At 43.1% G+C, this 20,039-nt stretch overlaps 1 protein-coding gene across 17 annotated transcripts in view; it reads right to left on the bottom strand.

The window, feature by feature from the left end:
- gyg2 (glycogenin 2) overlaps positions 1-20,039 on the bottom strand; it is a 120,564-nt gene that overhangs the window by 26,987 nt on the left and 73,538 nt on the right. For 3 of the 17 annotated variants that reach the window (XM_059963755.1, XM_059963771.1, XM_059963756.1), the window contains 6 exons: positions 17,295-17,384; positions 15,562-15,639; positions 11,378-11,491; positions 5,329-5,370; positions 3,627-3,668; positions 2,593-2,718 (listed from right to left, as the gene is read on the bottom strand). In XM_059963755.1, coding sequence (XP_059819738.1) covers positions 2,593-2,718; positions 3,627-3,668; positions 5,329-5,370; positions 11,378-11,491; positions 15,562-15,639; positions 17,295-17,384 — 492 coding nt within the window. The remainder of the gene's footprint in view (positions 1-2,592; positions 2,719-3,626; positions 3,669-5,328; positions 5,371-11,377; positions 11,492-15,561; positions 15,640-17,294; positions 17,385-20,039) is intronic. The other 14 variants (XM_059963763.1, XM_059963762.1, XM_059963761.1 and 11 more) reach the window with 9 other exon arrangements.

A 20,039-nucleotide genomic window follows, 5' to 3' on the forward strand; every position in this document is an offset into this window, starting at 1 on the left:
CCCAGTGTTAAGTTTGATTCGTAGATCAGCAGGGGAGCGAAGCGAAGGTTTAAAACCACAATCAAAAAGCACTTTCATTGCGCCTTTAAACTCAGCGCGCATCTTTAAGGTCTGGGGTGCAAAATCTTCCACAAAGCAAATGGTTGTATCCTGGAAAATAAAAGAACCTCTGCGACGTGCCTCTACGATCAGATGGTGTTTTACCTGGTATTGATGGAAGCACAAGATTACTGGTCGTGGGTGGTTGCCCAGAATTCCGGCGGGAACATGGACCCGGTGTGCCCGTTCGAGCTCAGGCGGGTTCGGGAGCAAATCTTTCCCGAATATCTCACAGAGAAACTTGGCGAAAAACTTCATTGTTGATCCCTGTTCGGTGGCCTCTGGCAATCCAAGAATTCTAAGATTGCAGCGTATGCTGCGATTTTCGAGTTCCACCGTTTTGAAAAGGAGTTTGTTACACTTTTCCTCCAAGCTGGAACAGAGAGTCTCCAAGTATCGAACACGACTTTCTAAATCTTCAGAAGTCGAATCGATGCGAGATAAGTGTTGGGCATGCTTGCCCACCTTGTCATTGATTTGATCAATCTTGACCTCCAACTGTTTGAAAGCGGTTTTGAATTCCTTTAAAATTTCGTCTCGGAGCTGACCGAGCGCAGCCAGGGTCTCGTCTGAGACAGCCGTAACTTCCTTTCTCCCGGATTTAGAGCTCTTGCTAGACATTGTAAGTTAGAGGTGTTCACAGGCAAGTAAGAGGTACCAAAAAAGTTCCCGACTAAGGTTTAAAAAATGGAGACATTTAGTGCAAAGATAGCGACAGTAACGGAACAAAAGTTCGGAGCAGCTAAGCAATCGCCATCTTACCGGAAGTCCAGGGGTTACAATTCTGAGGATTCTTTACCATTGGAGACCTAATCCAAAATTTCCCTCCCTGATTATTTATTAAGAATTTGCTTATAACACTCTACAATGTGTAGGCCTGTTTTCTTAGCAGGTACTGGTTCACAAAATTTCCCGGTTCCGGATCCGGCAAAGCTGAGTACTGGCATGTGAGATCCTGTGATCTTTTCTGGTTAAATCAAAAACCTCTACAAAAGGGGTCGGCTTATACAAAGGTAACGTGAAAAAGGCACTTTTTTAACCTTGCAATTGGGGGGTCGGCTTATACTCCAGGTTGGCTTATACGCTATAATATATGGTAAGTTGTTCTATAGCACTTTTAATCTAACCATCCAGATACGAAGTTCTAAGTGGCAGATTTTTAGTAGGTTAACAGCCCTCTGTAATCATACTTAATGACCTTCTGTGGAAAGGCCGTTAATGCAGTCTATTTCCACAGTGGGCAGGTTATACACCCATATAAAAATACAATATTCTATTCAGTGGAGGACACAGACATGGCAAATGGGAGGAGAGGAAGGAAGATTTGGCATGGAAGCCGTGTAGATGCTGGAATCTGAACCAGAAAACAAACTGCAAACTCGGTAGGTTCGGCAGTGTGGTCCATTTCCCAACTTGCCTGACCCACTGAGTTTTGTTTTGCACTGGATGACGTGCGCAGAGGAGGATTCGGAAAGGTGTTCTCCCCGTGACTGGTCCCGTATAACTGGAACACAACATCCCAGCTTCCATACTCAAAGCCCTGTCTGATGAAGGCCAACATGCCAAAGGCCATACCCCTTCCCCCTTCTTATTCCACTTCTTCACACTTCCCTTCCAGTCCCAATGAAGGGACTCAGCCCCCAACATCAACTGTTTATTCATTTCCAGAGATGCTGCCCGACCTGGTGAGTTCTTCCAGCATTTTGGGTGTAGCTCTGGATTTCCAGCATCTGCAGAATCTCGTGTTTATGCCTTCTTCTCCACCTTTTCTACCTGCAATGCCACTTTCAAAGAAACACATACTTGTATGCCAAGGTCCTCCTGTTCTGCAACATGCCCCAGGTCTTAGTGTTATTTAGAAATCATACCCTCATTTGACTTCCAAAATGCAATGTCTCTCATTTATCCAAATTAAACTCCATTTGCTTTTCCTCAACCATTTACCCAGCTGATCAAGGTCACTCTGTAGATCCTGATAACCATAGTCACAATCAATACCACCTATCATAAGTGTCACCTGCAAACTTAGCAATTATGCCTTGTAGATGCTCATTCAAATCTTTGATACAGATGCCGGACATCCATTTAGCTCGCTCTGTCTGGATCCCACACGGTCCAACTTTCTACAGTGGAATCTCAAAGGCCTTACTATGTGTCTATTATCCTGCCCTCTTTGATCTGCTTGATTACCTCTTCAAAAAACTCAACAAAAAAAAATCATGAGGCCTGATCAACCAAAGTTATGCTGATTATCCTCAATCAACTTGTCTTTTCAGGTACATGCATATCCTGTCTTTTGGAATCCCCTCTCATAACTTATGCTCAGTGGTTCATAGTTCCCAGCTTTTCTTTTCAGTCCTACTTAAATAAGGAACAACATCAGCCACTCTCAGTCCTCTGCCTCTTTACCCATTACTAATGACAAAAATAGTTATCACAGCTACAGCTCTCACTATTTTTTAATCTAGCATTCCACAGTGTCCTTGGACATACCTGATTAGGCCCCAGAGATGGATCTGCCTTTAAGACACCCAGTAATTCTTCTGCAATGCAGACCATCTCCAGAGCATGCCCTTTACAATCTCTAGTTCCAAACTCATCATGTCTTTCTCCAATGTACTGTAAAAAAACAAAGAAATATCCATTGAGGACCTCACCCATCTCCTGTGGCTCCACATGAAGATGTCCATTTTGGTCTTTGAGAGGCCCCAAGTCTCTTACTCACTTAATGTAAAATCTTGGATGCTCCCTAATCTTCCTTACGAAAGCAATCTCAAGCCCCCTTTTGCCCTCCTGATTTCCTATGCAAGTATATTCCTGCATCCCCTATACTCCTGCAGGGATTTACTTGATCCCAATTGCCTGTATCTGTTCCATGCCTCCTCTTTTAAACCTCTCAATGGAGCCTCCATATCCTTCATCATTCATGGTTGCCTACTCCTGCCAGTCTTGCCTTTCTATCTAACAGGAACAGGTAGACCTCAGACTCTGTTATTACTTGTGAAAGTCTCCCACTTGGTAAAAGTCTCTTTCCTTGTAAACAACCTACTCCTATAAACGTTTTTAGCTTCTGCCATATACCATTACATTTTGCCTTGCTCCAACTTAAAACCTTAAATTAATGGACCACATCTATTCATTTGCACAACTAATTTTAAATTATCTGTACAATGGTAACTGGTCCCAAAGTCGGTTCCCACTGACCCTTCAATCACTTGTCCTGCTCCATTCCCCAAGAGGAATAACAACAACTTATTTATGAAGCACTTCTCATACAAACGATGTAGTTCAAAATACTTTACAATGGGATACTGAGCAAACATAAAAATAAAAGACAAAATCATGTTAGTTAACTGCATGGCAAAATAAATAGGTTTTGAAATGGTACTTAAAAGTGTCATCTGTGACTGCATCCCTTTTAGTTTCAGGTAGAGTTCCATAGTTTAGGAGCATGGTTTAAAAAAAAGCTGAGCGGCTAATTTTCTTTTGAGGGAGATTGTTTAGCTCTGTACAATTTAGGTACTTACCTCCCCTTGTGATGGTGATGACTCCCAGGATATCCCTTTTTCCTAAAGTGAAAACAAAAAGTTCTATGAACACCTGTTCTCACAGCACATGAATAAAACAAGTTTAATATTAATTATTTTCATTCACAGGTTCAGTCCGTTTTCTGCCCATCCTTTACCTGCAATGATTATTTTTTAATGAAAGTAAATGTTATTCATAATTGAAAATAATTACAAGAATAAAGCCTTTTCATTCTAAGTCAATGTTTTCAGTAGTGTTCTATTACATTCCTACATACCAATCTACAGAACTGCTGCCACTCATGTAGCCCTCTGGGGTGGTACACTACTACAGTAGTTGAGGGGTTTCTTCCCTCAACCCAGCTCCTCCCTCTCCAGTAGGAGAACCCTACATTGTGGTGCTTCCCCACCAAACCGTTGCAGTGGCTGCACCAAGCTTCCGTACTCCTGCAGCCTGGAATGTGGCAGTCGGCAGCATTCCTCCACAGACAGCTCGACGAGCTGGCTGACCACCAACCTTTGGGCAGGCCAGAGGGAGTCCTTCACTGAGCTGGTGATCTGCCTGCAGCAATTGACGTCCACCTCCGTGCGTGTCCCTTGGCACAGCCTCCTGCCAGGCAGCTGCTCAGCATGAACCGCCACACGGGCCTCTGTGCCTTTCTCCTCAGCCTCTTCGCAAACCCAGAGTCCACAAAGAGGCGAGCTCCTGTCTCTTTCTCGCTACGTTTATCCCGTGGACAGTGTGCAGAGGGACTGATTTGCTTCTAATCTGGTGTTGTTGGTGCCAAGGTGCCCAAAGCACAATGTCGGGCAGCACAGTGATACAGAAGGCAACGGAGCCACCCTGTAGCTCCAGCGACTGAGTTTGATCATGACCAAGGGTGCTGTGTGCACAGATTTCCCTGTGACCATATCGATTTCCCCTCCTGCACTGCTTCCTCCTACCCACATCCCAAAAACATGCTTGTTAGTACCTTGAATTTACTACAAGTAGCAAATAAACCAGAGGTCCAGAGATATGGAAGGATTGCTCTAAGAGTTGTTATGAAATAAATGGGCTGAAAAGAAAAATAAAAAAAGGAAACACGAGGAAATCTGCAGATTATGGAAATTCAAACAACAACACACACAAAATGCTGGTAGAACACAGCAGGCCAGGTAGCATCTATAGGGAGAAGCGATGTCAATGTTTCGGGCTAACACCCTTCGTCAGGAATCCTAAAAAAAGGAATCCTTCCCCACTTCTGTTTGACGGCTCCGGGCCTGTACTGGCCAGAGTTTAGAGGAGTTTTTTTTTTATATAGACTAACCATCTCCCTCATTCTGCCCAGCCCTGATGAAGCGTCTTGACTGGGATCCACATCCTTCCACAGACGCTGCCTGAACTGCTGAATTCCTCCAGATTTATGTGTGTTTCTCCACATCTGCACTCTCTTGTGTTTCTAGACAGCAAAAGGCCAGTTCCCTGACTACCTTAATAAATATAGTCAGCTGGGTGGTCTGCTGGTGGAGGACTAGATGGAGCGGACATGGAATGAAGCTGCTAGTAATAATATCAGCCAGAACTAGAATCCCTGCCAAAGGGCTAGTCAATGGAGACCAAGTAAAAACAAACTTCCTTGTGAATAATGAACCCCAAAATAACATCACTTTTAACAGAAAATTAAATCACCTTAGTTCTGCTGTACTATTAGATACTTACTACCTCTTGTGATGTCGATGACTCCAAGGTTCTCTTTGCTCTCTAGTGCAAAAAAAATAGTTTATATTGATATTTGTTCTTGCTTAAAGGTCATGGATCAGACAAAACAAATATTGATTATTTTTAATTCACCAGGTCAGTCTGTTTTCTGCCAATGCAACTGAATTGGCTGAAATCTGGTGTCAGTGCTGCGGAGGTACCCCAAGTACAGTGCTGCAGGAGACAGTGGTGCCACCAGGCCCAAGAACAGCTTCTAAACCACTGTTACAGACTCTGGAGTGGACCTCTTGTACAGCAAGATGGACATTTGACCTCAGTCTATTGCATGATCTTGCACGCTGTTTATCTGCACCTTTTACACTTTATTCTGCATTGTTATTGTGTTGCCAAAGTCTACCTCACTGTAATGACGATCTGATCAATATGAACACTATGCAAGACAAGCTCTTCACTGTATCCTGGTACATGTGACCATAACAGACCAAATCCACTGGTTTACTAAACCAGTCACTGGTGCCAAGGTGCCCAAAGCACAACTGAGGGCACAACAAGTGCTCTTTATGATACTAAGATAGGTGGCTTTGTGGATAATGAAGTAGGTTTTCAAAGCTTGCAGAGAGATTTAGGCCAGTTAGAAGAGTGGGCTGAAAGATTGCAGATGGAGTTTAATGCTGATAAGTGTGAGGAGCTACATTTTGGTAGGAGTAGTCAAAACAGGACGTACATGGTAAATGGTAGGGCACTGAGGAATCAAGTAGAACAGAGTGATCTAGGAATAATGGTGCAGAGTTCCCTGAAGGTGGAATCTCATGTGGATAGGGTGGTGAAGAAAGCTTTTGGTATGCTGGCCTTTATAAATCAGAGCACTGAGTACAGGAGTTGGGAAGTAATGTTAAAATTGTACAAGGCATTGGTGAGGCCAAATTTAGAGTATTGTGTACAGTTCTGGTCACCGAATTATAGGAAAAATGTCAACAAAATAGAGAGAGTACAGAGAAGATTTACTAGGATGTTACCTGGGTTTCAGCACCTAAGTTACAGAGAAAGGTTGAACAAGTTAGGTCTTTATTCTTTGGAGTGTAGAAGGTTGAGGGGGGACTTGATAGAGGTATTTAAAATTATGAGGGGGATAGATAGAGTTGACGTGGGTAGGCTTTTTCCATTGAGAGTAGGGGAGATTCAAACAAGAGGACATGAGTTGGGAGTTAGGGGGCAAAAGTTTAGGGGTAACACAAGGGGGAACTTCTTTACTCAGAAAGTGGTAGCTGTGTGGAATGAGCATCCAGTAGAAGTGGTAGAGGCAGGTTCAATATTGTCATTTAAAGTAAAATTGGATAGGTATATGGACAGGAAAGGAATGGAGGGTTATGGGCTGAGTGCAGGTCAGTGGGACTAGGTGAGAGTAAGCATTCGGCACAGACTAGAAGGGCCGAGATGGCCTGTTTCCATGCTGTAATTGTTATATGGTTATAAGTGATGCAGAAGGTAGAGATGCCTCCTTATAGTTCCAGCGACCACATTTGAAACTGACCATGGGTACTCTGCATAGTTTGCACGTTCTCCCCATAATCGAGTGAGATTCCCCCCCCCCCCCCACCACTCTGGTTTCCTTCCACACCCCAAAAACATGCTGCTGAGTAACTTCATTAGCTCTTGTAATTTCCTCATTGAGTAGTTGGGTGCTAAATAAAACAGGAGTCCAGAGATATGTGGAAGAATCACTTGAGGAAAGGGTATGGGCGCAATGGGCCAAATACTCTTCTTGTACATTACAAAGAAATGCAAAACTTAAGAAGGTCAGAAGTTCTTGTGGACAAAGGCATTGACAAACATAATATCAACTAGCCCTACAAACCATCCTGATCTGGTACGATCACAGAATTTTACTCCCCCAACCTTCTTCCCCCTTCCTCTCCAGTCCTGATGAAGAGTCTTAGCCCAAAATGGGCTAAATGGGTTTCTTCCTTTCCATAGGTGCTGCCTAACCTATTGAGTTCCTCCAGAATTTTGCGTGCGATACTCTGCATTCCCAGCATCAACAGAATCACTTGTGCTCAAGCACACTAATGATTTGCCCAGAGTACCCTAAGGGCACTTCAGAGGACAACAACAACAGTGTTGGGGCGTGGCCAAGTGGGTAAGGCTTTGGGCTAGCAATCTGAATGTTGTTAGTCTTCGAGCAAGGCACTTAACCACACGCTGCTCCAGCACGTTTATAGTCCAGTGGCGGTGGCTGGTGCAGTATGGACAAGATGAGGCAAGGCATGGGACCACCACCACCGACAGCTCCCCTCCAAGCTGTGGACCACCCCGTGTTGATAGGTTGTCATTTCTTTACAGCTTCAGGATGCAAACCCCTGGAACTCTCTCCAACAGGCAGAGTTGGAGCAGATTTACCAGGACTGCAGAAGTTCACAAAGGTACGCATCACAACCAACCCAAGGGCAATTAGGCTTCAGCAGCATGCAATAATGATGCTAGATAACAAAATAAGATGAGCATGAATAGTTGAACTCACAACAAGCCTTTCATTGAAAGATGTGCTTTGCTCAGTCTTCTACTGTTAACTAAGTTCATTCAAATTTGAGTCAGATGCTCACTTAGTGAGCACTTTATAAGGTATTCCTATATGCCTGCTCGTTAATGCAAATATCTAAGCAACCAGTTGTGTGGCAGCAACTCAATGCATTAAAGCATGCTGACATGGTCAAGAGGTTCAGTTGTTGTTCAGACGTAACATCAGAATGGGGGAAGAAATTTCATCTAAGCAACTTTGATCACGGAATGATTGTTGATGCCAGATGGGGTGGTTTGAGTGTTTAAAAAAAAATCTCCTGATCTCCTGATATTTTCTTGCACAAAACGTCTCCAGCGTTTACAAACATTGGTGTGAAAAACAAAAATAACATCGAGTGAGCAGCAGTTCTGGGGGAAACGCATGCAGTCACAGGAAGAGCACAGAAACTCCTAGGGAGAGCAGTGGATTTGAACAGGGGTTGCAGGCACAGCAACACTGACCGCTACACTACTTTGCCACCCTGGACATGGAAATTAAAAGTTGGATTTGCCAAATATAATACCTCCCTGTAAAGTCCACATTGAAAGGTAAAAGTCAGCAAGATCTTGGGTTTCTACATGGGAATACGATGCTCAATCAACCTGCCTTTTTATAGTAGTACCACCTCCTTTAAGATTCCTTGAAGGTTTTGGGCCAAGGCCCTTCATCAGGACTGGAAGGAAGGGGGCAGAAGCCAGAGAAAGGAGAAGTGGAGTAGGGGTAGGGGGTAGAGCACAAGCAGGCAGGTGACTAGTGGAAGAGGTAAAGGGCTAAAAATGACCTCTAGCCCAGCTATCGCCTCTCAGCATCTTACTTCATCCCCCTCCCCACCCACCCAGTTTCACCAATCTGCCGGCTTGTACTCCCTCCCCCCACCACCACCTTTTCCTAGCTTCTGCCCACTTCCTTTGCAGAACTGAAAAAGGTTCTCAGGCTGAAACTTTAAATGGTTAATCTTCTCCTATAAATGTTGCCTGTCTTGCTGAGTTTCTTCTTTTGAGTGTTATTCTCTTCTGAGCAAAGCTCACTGATTATTTCTCCTTAGAAGACAACTTGCTCAAGAGCCATAAGCTACTCAGATCGCCATGGCTACCACAAAGCACCATCACTCCCAGAGAATAAGCAATAAAATGTATCTCTGCCGCTTTCTGCCAAACAAGTGGATACTTTCTGATGAAACACTGGCGAGCTAGGCAAAGTGAACCTTTGATTTGGAGTAAAGACTAGTAGAAAGACAAAAATGTATTGATACATCAGTTTTCCAAGAAATCTGACAATGGTAACCAAGCAAGAAAAGCTCCACTGTGTTGCACAATGCACCGTCATGTTGAATGCCACCTGATACTCACAGACATAGGAGTAGAATTAGGCCATTCAGCCCATTAAGTCTGCTCCACCATTCCATCACAACTGATTTATCATCCCTTTCAACTCCATTCTTTTGCCCTTTCCCAATAACCTTTGACACCCATACTAATCAAGAACTTATCATCCTCCTCTTTAAATATGCCAAATGACTTGTGGCAAGTTAACTAAGGCTGTGCATTGTGCTGTGAATTGATCAGTACGAACAATAGGCAAGACAAGTTTTGCACTATCTCGTCACATATGACAATAATAAAGCAATTACTAATCCAAGACCCATCAGTCATCTGGGGGGTGGCCTATCCACAATCATTCCTGGGGTAATATCATCCCTTTCCTCTCACAGGCTCCCAAAATCAATCCCTGCATGGGAACAGCATCACTGAGTGTGTATCTGAAATAGTTCTAGATGTAAAACTAAATCGCATGCAAGAAAGTGAACCAGTCCAATGACCACATTGGCTCCAAAACTGTCATTGTTCCAATTTCAAGGAAAGAGAAATTGCTCTGATTTCAAGGAAAGAGAACTCCAAGGAGATTAGGAAGAGAACAACGATTTAAGTAGTATTTTTAAAACAGTTATCAAAGAGGTTTTGACATTAGCCACACATGAAGTTAAAAAAATGCACTCTTTTTAAAAAAATATTCCTTAGCATTCCAAAGTTCAAAAGGTACAGAGGCAACTTCAGAACGAAGAGCCAGACAGTTGACGGCACATAAAACTGAGGAAGATTTACAAGGATGCTACCAGGACACGAGGACCTGTGTTACAGGGAGAGATTGGAAAGCTAGGACTTGGAGTATAGAAGATTGTAAAGTACAGTATATCACCTTTAGGGCATAAATAGAACACACAGGTCTTTTTCTCAGGGAAAGGGAACCGGAAACTAGATGTCACAGGTTTAAGGTGAGAGGTGAAAAATTTAAAAGGATCCATCATCACACAGAGGGTGGAATGAGCTGCCAAAAGGGAGTGTGAAAGCAAGTACAATTTTAAAAAGACCCCTCAGTATTTGGATGGAAGTGGTCTAGAGTGCTATGGGTCAAATGTGGGCAAATGGGGTGAGATTGGTGGACGCCATGGTTGGCATGAATGAGTTGGGATGAGCAATCTGTTTCCATGCATTATTACTCTAGGAGAAAAACCAGGAATTGAGAGATTTGCAGGACTGGAAATTATAAACAGGAAAACATGAGCCAATGGAGAGTTGGGATTGCCCGAAAGTGTGCAGAAAGCCTGCAGAGGCTATATATGGATTGGCAAGGGATGGACCTCTCCCATTGCGCTGCACCTTGCTGTTCCAGCAGAATAATGTGGGACAAAGTGGCACATGGATGATAAAAAAAAATGGAGGGCTCTGTGGGTTAAATTGATCTTGGAGTACGTTAGGGGTCAGCATAACATTGTTGGCTGAAGGGCCTGAACTGTGCTGGATGGTTCTATTACCGTATTAACTTCTTGTCAGATACGATCACTGCAATCAATAGCCTGCGGCTTTCCTTTCGGAGCTAAGCTGCTGAACTGCCTGTGCAACCTGGCATATGGGAATGGCAGGCCTGAGTCCAAGTGCAGGGAATGTCGCTAGGTTTGGGAGATTTAAGCACCCGGCCAGTTTGAAAAGGTCAGGGTGTCGCAGCCGGTTCAGCTTGGTGCTCTGCGGGGTTACCTGTCTCTACGATGACTGTGGCTGTGTGTTCAATACAGCTTAATGGGTTCCTGAATCATCTGCGGTGGGGACTGACTTTGTGGCTAAGAACTCACTTTAGTTCTGAATGTTATTCGCTTACTTTAATTGTTTGCAGAATTTGTTTTTTCTCTGCACATTTGGTGTTTGAGCTGTTTGTTTGAAGTGGGGCCTTTTGGTTTTATTTGTTTGGTGACTGCCTGTAGGGAGACAAATCTGAAGGTTGTATAAACAGTAGTATAGATACTTCAATAGTAAATGTACTTTGGTTCTATGGCACTAAACAAGAGTGCATAGCAAACTCTGGTGAAACAATGAGCCCTCTTGTCAACTATACTAAAATCTGTATAACCAGCAGTGCTAACGTTCCCAAGAATTAGACTGTAAACTCAATTATCATTTAATTGTAAGCACAGACAGGTAGTTGAGAGGTTTGATTTACAAGGCTAGCCGCCGTTCTTTTATTGTCATGTACCATCTTCAAGGCTGACTTTCTGGGTGTTTTGAGTACTGGCACGATCTGCTGCCTGAATTTAGCTTGTGGAATATTGGTTCTCTGTTGAAAGTAAGCAAAATAATCTGTAAACAGCAATTCTTCAAACAGTCTCTCTCAATACTGCAGTAGATAATAAAACTATCTATTCCTCAAAGTATTAACAATACACTTAAATTCTAAATTTTCTATACCATCTAAATACAATACTGCATGTGCGGAAGCCTTCAATCTTAATGTAGGCATGGGTTATTTTATTAGCTTGCTGAGACACCATGTACTAGAAACGGACTGGAATCGAGTAACTTAGAAAAACAATAGACCCGATGCTGTGTTGCAACTCAACACATTGGCAATTCCTTTCCTTCACCCCTGGACACAACCCAGCTGGTGAGTTCCTCCAGCAGATTGTGTTTAAGCCATTTACTGTTGATCTGTTAATTGCGATTTCAGAGAATTAAATATATTAACCACAATGGTTGCTTTATAATTAAATGCTGGCAAGACCAAGTAGCAATGATGAATTTTCCCTGCGTAAGGATAGGTGAATAAGTTTTTAAAAATAAAAATACATTCTGATTGGTCACTAACTTTTCACACTGATTTAAAATCATGAACAGCACAGTCCCATCACACAGCTCCAGTGGTTTGGGTTGGGTTAGAACATTAACCCATTTGGTCCATTCATCTCAGGGTCATTCTTGCAAAGCTCCTCTGGACCATCTCCAATACAGCACCTCCTTTCTTAGATATGAGGCCCAAAACTGCAATCTGACCAAAGCCATAAAAATTTTCATCATTGCAACATTACAGTATCCTGCTTTTAATTTTAGTCCTCTTGAAATGATACTGAATTTGCTTTCTTTCCCAGTAGATTCAACCAGCAGGTTAACCTTTAAGGAGTCTACACAAGCATTCCCAAGTCCCTTTGCATCTTTGATTACTAAATTTGCTCCCCATATAGAAAATAGAATACACCCTTATTCCTTCTACCAAAGTACATGACCAGACACTTCCCTACACTGTATTCCATCTACCACATTCTCCTAATCTGTCCAAGTCCTTCTGCAGATTCCCTTATTCCCCAGCTATGACCCTGAATGTTTTTGTGAAGTCTCCACATCCCCTCCGTGATCCAAGTCCTTCAGTTTCCTCGCACATCCGGAGGACATAGGTTCAAAGCCCACAGCAAATTAGCCCTAGTGTGCATGGGTGGGTGGGAGGAGAGTATGGGGAAGCTGGTGGACATGTCAGGGATAGAGTGCTTGTGAATCCACAAAGCTAGGATAGACTTGGAGAATGGCATCTAGCATTGTGGAGAGAAAGTCTCCAGCTCACTATTTCAAATGTCTGGATCTCAGCCCAATAAAAACCTATACTTTATTATATTTTCATTTCTAGTCACTTCATTACAGGAAGGATATACAGCATTAGAGAGAGTTATTTTCCCATGGTAGGGGAGTCCAGGACAAGAGGGCATGACCTCAGGATTGAAGGATGTCCATTTAGAACTGAGATGCGGAGAAATTACTTTAGTCAGAGGGTGGTAAGTCTGTGGAATTTGTTGCTACAAGCGGCTGTGGAGGCCACGTCATTAGGTGCCTTTAAGGCAGAGATAGATAGGTTCTTGATTAGCAAAGGCATCAAAGGTTATGGGGAGAAGGCCGGGGAGTGGGGATGACTGGAAGAATTGGATCAGCCCATGACTGAATGGCGGAACAAACTCGATGGGCAGAATGACCTACTTCTGCTCCTATATCTTATGGTCTTATAGGGTGCAGAAGAGATTTAGCAGAATGCTGCCTGGATTAAGAGAACATCTTATGGAGGAGAGATTAATGAGCTCGGGTTTGTCTTTTGTTTGGAGCAAAGGGGGAAGAGGGGTGAATTGATAGATGTGTAGAAGATGCTCAGACAGAATGCACCTTTACCCGGGGCAGCAATAACTAATACAAAAGAACATAATTTAAGGTGATTTGAGGAGAGTATGGGGGATGTCAGAGGTGGTCTTTTCTCCCCAACACACAGAATGGTGTGTGCGTGGTTGTGCTATTAGGGGCAGAAGGTTAAGTATCCACACAAGTAATATGTGCAATCTGACAACCGTGTAAAAGCATGTGCAAAAGCAAGATGTTTGTCTGGGTACCTGCACCACATTACAGGCAAGCCCTGCATTACAGGGAGAAGTTACGTTGCTGTGTTGATTTAATCCTCCTCCACACCCCACCCCCATCCAGCACAAATTCTAGGACAGCAAATTTTATTCCTTGGCTCAAAAATTTTGGAAACGATTTATGAATCCTGCAAGGGCAGACTCCTTTTATCCAAACATTAACTATACCAAAGTACAATACTGTAGCCTGTACCAAAGATCCAATTTAAAGGTGGTTGATGAATTCAGAATGATTAGCCAGCAACGCAAGGTTTAAAAGCAACTTGTACAAAAGGAACATATTAGTTTTAACCACTTAAATTCATAAAACACCCAGAGAGAGAGAGAGAGAGAGAGAGAGAGAGAGAGAGAGAGAGAGAGAGAGAGAGAGAGAGAGAGAGAGAGTGTGTGTGTGTGTGTGTGTTAGGGTGTTCAAGACTTTTGCACAGTACTGTATTTCTCAAAGTGGGGTGGAGAGTGAGTTTGTAAATCTGACAGGAGCAAAGAATGTTGGGAATGGTGAGGGTGGAGCACTGTGGCAGGAGACAGACGAGGAGTGCTGGGGTGGTGGGTGGTGCAGGCGAAGACACAACCCTAACCCTGAGACACTAGGCAAGGTCATTTCATTCCATACAATTGGTTTATTGATCATTACAGAATGTCTCTCTGGTGCTTCCCACTCCCTCCCCTATCCCTCCCCCCCTTTCCCTGTCCCCTTCCCACTCCCACTCCACAATCGAAATCCATATCAGAATCAGGTTTATCATCACTCACACATGTCACAAAATTTGTTTTTTTTTTGTAGCCACACTACAGTGCAATTAATAAAATTACAACAAGACTACATAAAAGTCTTAGGATGGACATACAAAAGCATTCTTGGATGCTGTGAGACACCGCAAGTATTTATTGATGGTCACTTTTAGAACACCTGATATACGAGCACAGTACAATTAGCAAATGATAGGGAAAGGGAGGGCTAGGTAGGAGGATCGCAAACAAGAGAAAGTCTGCAGCTGCTGGAAATACAGGCAACACACGCAAAGTGCTGGAGAAACTCAGGTCTGCTGAGTTCTTCCAGCACTTTTTTGCGCGTGGCTAAGTTGGAGGGAAGGGTTAGTTTGGTCTTAGAGGAACTTAAAAAGGTCGGCACAACGTAGTGGGATGCATTGTCCTTTAATGTTTTATGTTCACAGAACCTCGTGGTGTACCTGCTCTTTATCATAGTGGGATATGACAAATAGCTAGCTGGCCCCGTCAGAGTCAACTATGCTACTACAGCCAGCAGGTTACTTTGTGTTTCTATTGAATTTGGGTGTATTGACCACTGTAGGAACCATGCATCTGTTTTCTATATGCACTGTATTATGTTGTGTGTTTACTATGGTAGCTAGTCACATTGGTGGGGGTGTGGTGAAAGCAAAGGGTTTAGCTATGTATTCATACTTTGTTCTGGGTAGTTTAGTGCTGAGGACCACTGGATATCATATCTTTCGTATTCTGTTTAAATCCGTTTGAGTATGTTTAGTATCACTATTTTTAGTTTCATTGCTTTAAGGTTGTATGTTTTGCCAGCAGTCTAATAAAGGACAGAACACATTTCTTTGACTTTCTAGAAGATTATTCTTGGATTGATTAGAGGGCACATTATATAATTAACTCCCTGACTTGGTTGCCAGCAGTGGCATTGGTTTGTTTGAGTTCCCACAAAAGACACATTCATTTCTAGCACGTCTCCACAATCTGGCAAGTGATACTTTTTCCACCTTGGTGCCAAACGATTCTAACTACAATGATTGGATTCAAACTGCTTTTAGCCTAAGCTACTGATTACTGAACCGGTAACATAATTATCACACCACCAAGCATGCACGATATGTCTCCCATCTGCACCATAATTATAACACTGATTTAGTTAAACCAAAATCATCACATTCTCAGCTTTTGTCTATTCAACAATTGCAGAGGAAAGTTGATATACCGGTTCTGAAAGGCCAGTCGAGTCTGGAGGTTGAGGTGGTTGGACATGGGCAGGTTGAACCTGGCTATCCATTACTGGCTGTGAGAAAAGAAAGAAAAGGATTATCAGCCCAAATGATCAAGGTGCAGCTGGCAACACACAGAGCACTGAGCAGACAATTTGCCAAACCATGAGAGATAAATCTTCTGAACTGTAATCGCTGCAGCCTGCAGCCTGAAATTTCCCTTTGAGAGACACACTTTAAGACTCACATCCTGGTTCACATTCTCGCAAATTGTTTTATCTACCAATCCATTTTGGAAGCCCTTCTAGCACAACATTCAACTCCATTTCAAGCAAAAATGAAACCTTGCAAACGTTTTGTGATGTAAACGACGGGAAATGGAGGGGCTGTTGGAGATGTCGAAGTGTTGGGATGGACGTTAGGGTTTGATGTACTCTAGACATTGGTCTCCGAGGGCTTTGCTTGATGGGTGCTGGGAGTTTATGATTTGCTGCTACTGGTGTGTGGGAAGAGGGATGGGGGGGGGGGGAAGGCTTTGGGGTTCCAACATTTTCTATCATTCATTCTTTTACTGGTGTTTCGTGGATGTCTGCAAAGAGTAAGGATTTCAGGTTGTATACCGTATAAATTCACCGATATTAAATTGAACCATACAAGCATTAAGTGGCATTAGGCATGCAGGCAACATTGCCCTGTCCAATAGAGCTGACTTTGTTTAACCAGGGCCCAAGTCTGGGAATTGAAAGCAAACCTCCAAGGGTTCACGGCCAAGGAACAAACTTGCTTCCATACAAATACAAATGGAAACACCACACCTTTAACTATGCGCAAGAGATTTTGCAAATGCTGGAAAACTTGAGCAACACACACACAAAATGCTGAAGGAACTCAGCAGGCCAGGCAGCATCGGGTCCTGATGAAAGATCTTGGCCTGAAACATTGACTGTTTATTCCCCTCCATAAATGCTGCCTGATCTGCAGAGTTCCTCCAGCATTTTGTGTGTTGATCTTTAATTAGAATGATTCTATTCAGATGCAGCTCAAACAGCCTCTGACAACCAAGTCCGGCTCTTGGCCTTCACGTGTGGCTTAGCTACTAAGTCCAGCGGAACTGTTTCTACTGACAGGAGAAGGGGCAAAGGCAGGCTACTGGCACCTTAAAACAATTCGTTTCGGGTAGACGTGGCCTGTCAGTCATGTTTAGCAACTCATCTAGGAGAAGGAAAACTCTGATCTCAAACATTCACTGTCTTGTGGCTATAACTCACTTATGGAGAAGGCTTTGGAAGTAAACTCTGATGGAAAAATCCAGAGCTAGAGTCTCTAAGGCAGTCCTACATTGAGTTCAATGTTGATTGGCAACTGCTGTGATGCTGCTGGTGCCAAACTGCATTGGTCTCTGCCGTTTCTTTGGGTTCATCAGATGCCTGGAGAGGGGGAGCTTGCTACATGGGAACAGCTTGCTCTCCATATCATAGAGCACTGACTTGTGTGCCTAGACAGCCAGAACACGACATCCATCGTTGACTCTGATCAACGGAGGCCCCCACCCCAATGCATACAATCTTTCTCCCCCCAAGTTGGAATTTTCACTCAAAAAAAAAACAAGGTATCCTTTTTTCAGGATTCTACATTTCCAGAAATCAGGAAGATTTTCCCAAATGAATAAGGGAAGAAACTTGAATCCTACAATGCAGGGGTACAAAATTAAAAAGCAACGGACACTTACCTCAGACTTCTCAGGCTCCAGAGATGTCTTTTCCTTCGCATCAGTCTCTTTTTGCCCTATCGTGCTGACCTGCCACGTGCTTACTTGAGGCTACCAAAAATATCAGAGCAAAAACATATTTCTATTTATTTTTAATTTCAAGATACAACACAGTAGATGAGCAAGCATATTTTCAAAAAAAAAACACAGCAGGCTGACCTATAAAAAAGCTTTGTTAATCATCGCTTGTACTACCAAGGCCTGGCTTCAAATTTCACTCCAGAGATATAGCTTATAATGACACAGAAAGAGGCCACTCAGGATAGATGCATCTCAAAGATGAAGTAACATTCTAAAGGGAGGATGAAGGGAGGGTGACAAGGGAAGTCAAAGCAACTTAAAAGCAAGAGAGAGTACATATAATATAGCAAATAGTAGTCAGAAGTTACAGAGGATGGAAAGCTTTCAATAACCAATAAAAGGCAACTTTAAAAAACAAGGAAAGAAAAAAAATCAAATATGAAGGTAAGCTAGCTAATAAATATCAAAGGAGACACTAAAAAAATTTTTCAGATGTATAGAGTAAAAGAAGGGCGAGAGTGGATATTGGACCATGCTGGAGAGGTAGTAATGGGGGACAAGGAAATTGCAAATGAACTTAAGTATTCTGAATCATTCTTCACTGTGCAGTCCTGGTCACCTCATTATAGGAAGGATGTGGAAGCTATGGAGAGGGTGCAGAGGAGATTTACCAGGATGTTGCCTGGTTTAGAGGACAAGTCATATGAGGCAAGGTTAGCAGAGCTGGGACTTTTCTCTTTGGAGCATAGAAGAATGAGAGGGGACTTGATAGAGGTCTACAAGATTATGAGAGGCATAGATAGGGTGGATAGTCAGTACCTGTTTCCCAGGGCACCAATAGCAAACACCAGAGGGCATATGTACAAAATTAAGGGGGGGGGGGAGTTTAGGGGAGACATCAGGGGTAAGTTGATTTTTTTTAAAAACAGAGGGTTCTGAGTGCCTGGAATGACTTGCCAGGGATGGTGGTGGAGGCTAAAACATTAGGGGTATTTAAGAGCCTCTTGGACAGGCACATGGATGAAAGAAAAACAGAGGGTTATGGGGTAGTGTGGGTTTAGTACTTTAAAGATTATATGGGTTGGCACAACATGGAGGGCTGAAGGGCCTGTACTGTGCCGTAGTGTTCTATGGAAGGCATTAGCAGCATACTAGAAATTTGACAGTGTCAGGGACAGAAGTGAATGTAGTTCCTATAGCTGAGGAGAAGGTGTTTGGGAAGCTGAAGGGTGTGAAGGTGGATAAGTCATCTGGATCAAATGGAATAAACCTCAGGGTTCTGAAAGAGGTGGCTGAAGAGATTGTGGAGGCATTAATAATGATCTTTCAATAGTTATTAGATTCCAGAATGGTTCCAGAGGATTGGAAAATTTCAAGTTTCACTCTGCTCTTCAAGGAGGGAGGAAGAAAGGTCAGATAGGTTGACTTCAGTGTCTGGGAAGACATTGGAGTCTATTATTAAGGATGAGATTTCAGGGTACTTGGAGACACATCATAAAACAGACCAAAGGAAATACTGTTTCCTGTAGGGAAAATCTTGCCTGACAAATCTGTTGGAGTTCTTTGAGGAAATAACAAGCAGGATAGACAAAGGAGAATTGGTGTAAGTTCCAATGGATTTTCAAAAGGCCAATGTTAAGGTGCCACACACAAGGCTGCTTAACAAGAGCCTATGGCATTACAGCAAAGATATGAGCATGGATAGAAGATTGGTTGATTGAATAAAGGGGGCCTATTCTGATTGACTGCTGGTGACAAGTGGTGTTCCGCAGGGCTCAGTATTGAGACCGCTTCTTTACACGTTATATGTGAACGATTTGGATGACAGAAATAATACTTTGTGAGCAAATTTGGTGGAGGGGCAGTTAAAGTTGTGGAAGCAGAGAAGCAGCAGGACTTGGGCAGATTTGGAGAATGGGCGAAGAAGTGGGAGCTGGAATATAGAGCAGGGAAGTGTATGGTCATGCGTGTCGGTAGAAGCAACAAGAGCTCAGACTATTTTCTAAAGGGGATGAAAATTCAAAAATTAGAGTGCAAAAGGACTTGGGAGTCCTTGTGCAGGATTCCCTGAAGGTTAATTTGCAGGTTGAATCATTGGTAAGGAAGGCAAATGCAACATTAACATCATTTTAAGAGGACTAGGATACAAGACCATGAACATAATGCTGAGGCTTTATAAGGCAATGATCAGACCATACTTGGAGTATTGTGAACAGGTTTGGGCTCCTTATCTAAAAGATGTGCTGGCATTGGAGTGGGTGCAGAGGAGGCTCATGAGAATGAAAAACATGACACAAGTCATTCCATTGCTTAGTCGTCTGTCTCCTGCCTCCTAAGCAATTTCAATGGAATAAATTCCCAAACATAATGCACTGACACTATGAAATGGCTCTGCCAATCAGAATGAGCTTCTGAGCATGCACTGGATGGCACGGCAACATGGCGGTTAGCGTAACGTTGTTACAACGCCAACATCCAGAGTTCAATTCCCACCGCTCTCTGCGAGGAGCTTGCACGTTCTCCCTGTGACCATGTGTGTTTCCTCCGGGTGCTTCAGTTTCCTCCCATATTCCAAAAACGTATGGGTTCAAAGTTCAATATAAAATTTATTATCAAGAGTACATACATGTTACTACATACAACCCTGAGATTCTTTTTCCTGTGGGAAAACTCGGCACCTCTATG

The sequence above is a fragment of the Hypanus sabinus genome, chromosome 3 (genome assembly GCF_030144855.1).
Source record: "Hypanus sabinus isolate sHypSab1 chromosome 3, sHypSab1.hap1, whole genome shotgun sequence".
Lineage (NCBI taxonomy): Eukaryota > Metazoa > Chordata > Chondrichthyes > Myliobatiformes > Dasyatidae > Hypanus > Hypanus sabinus.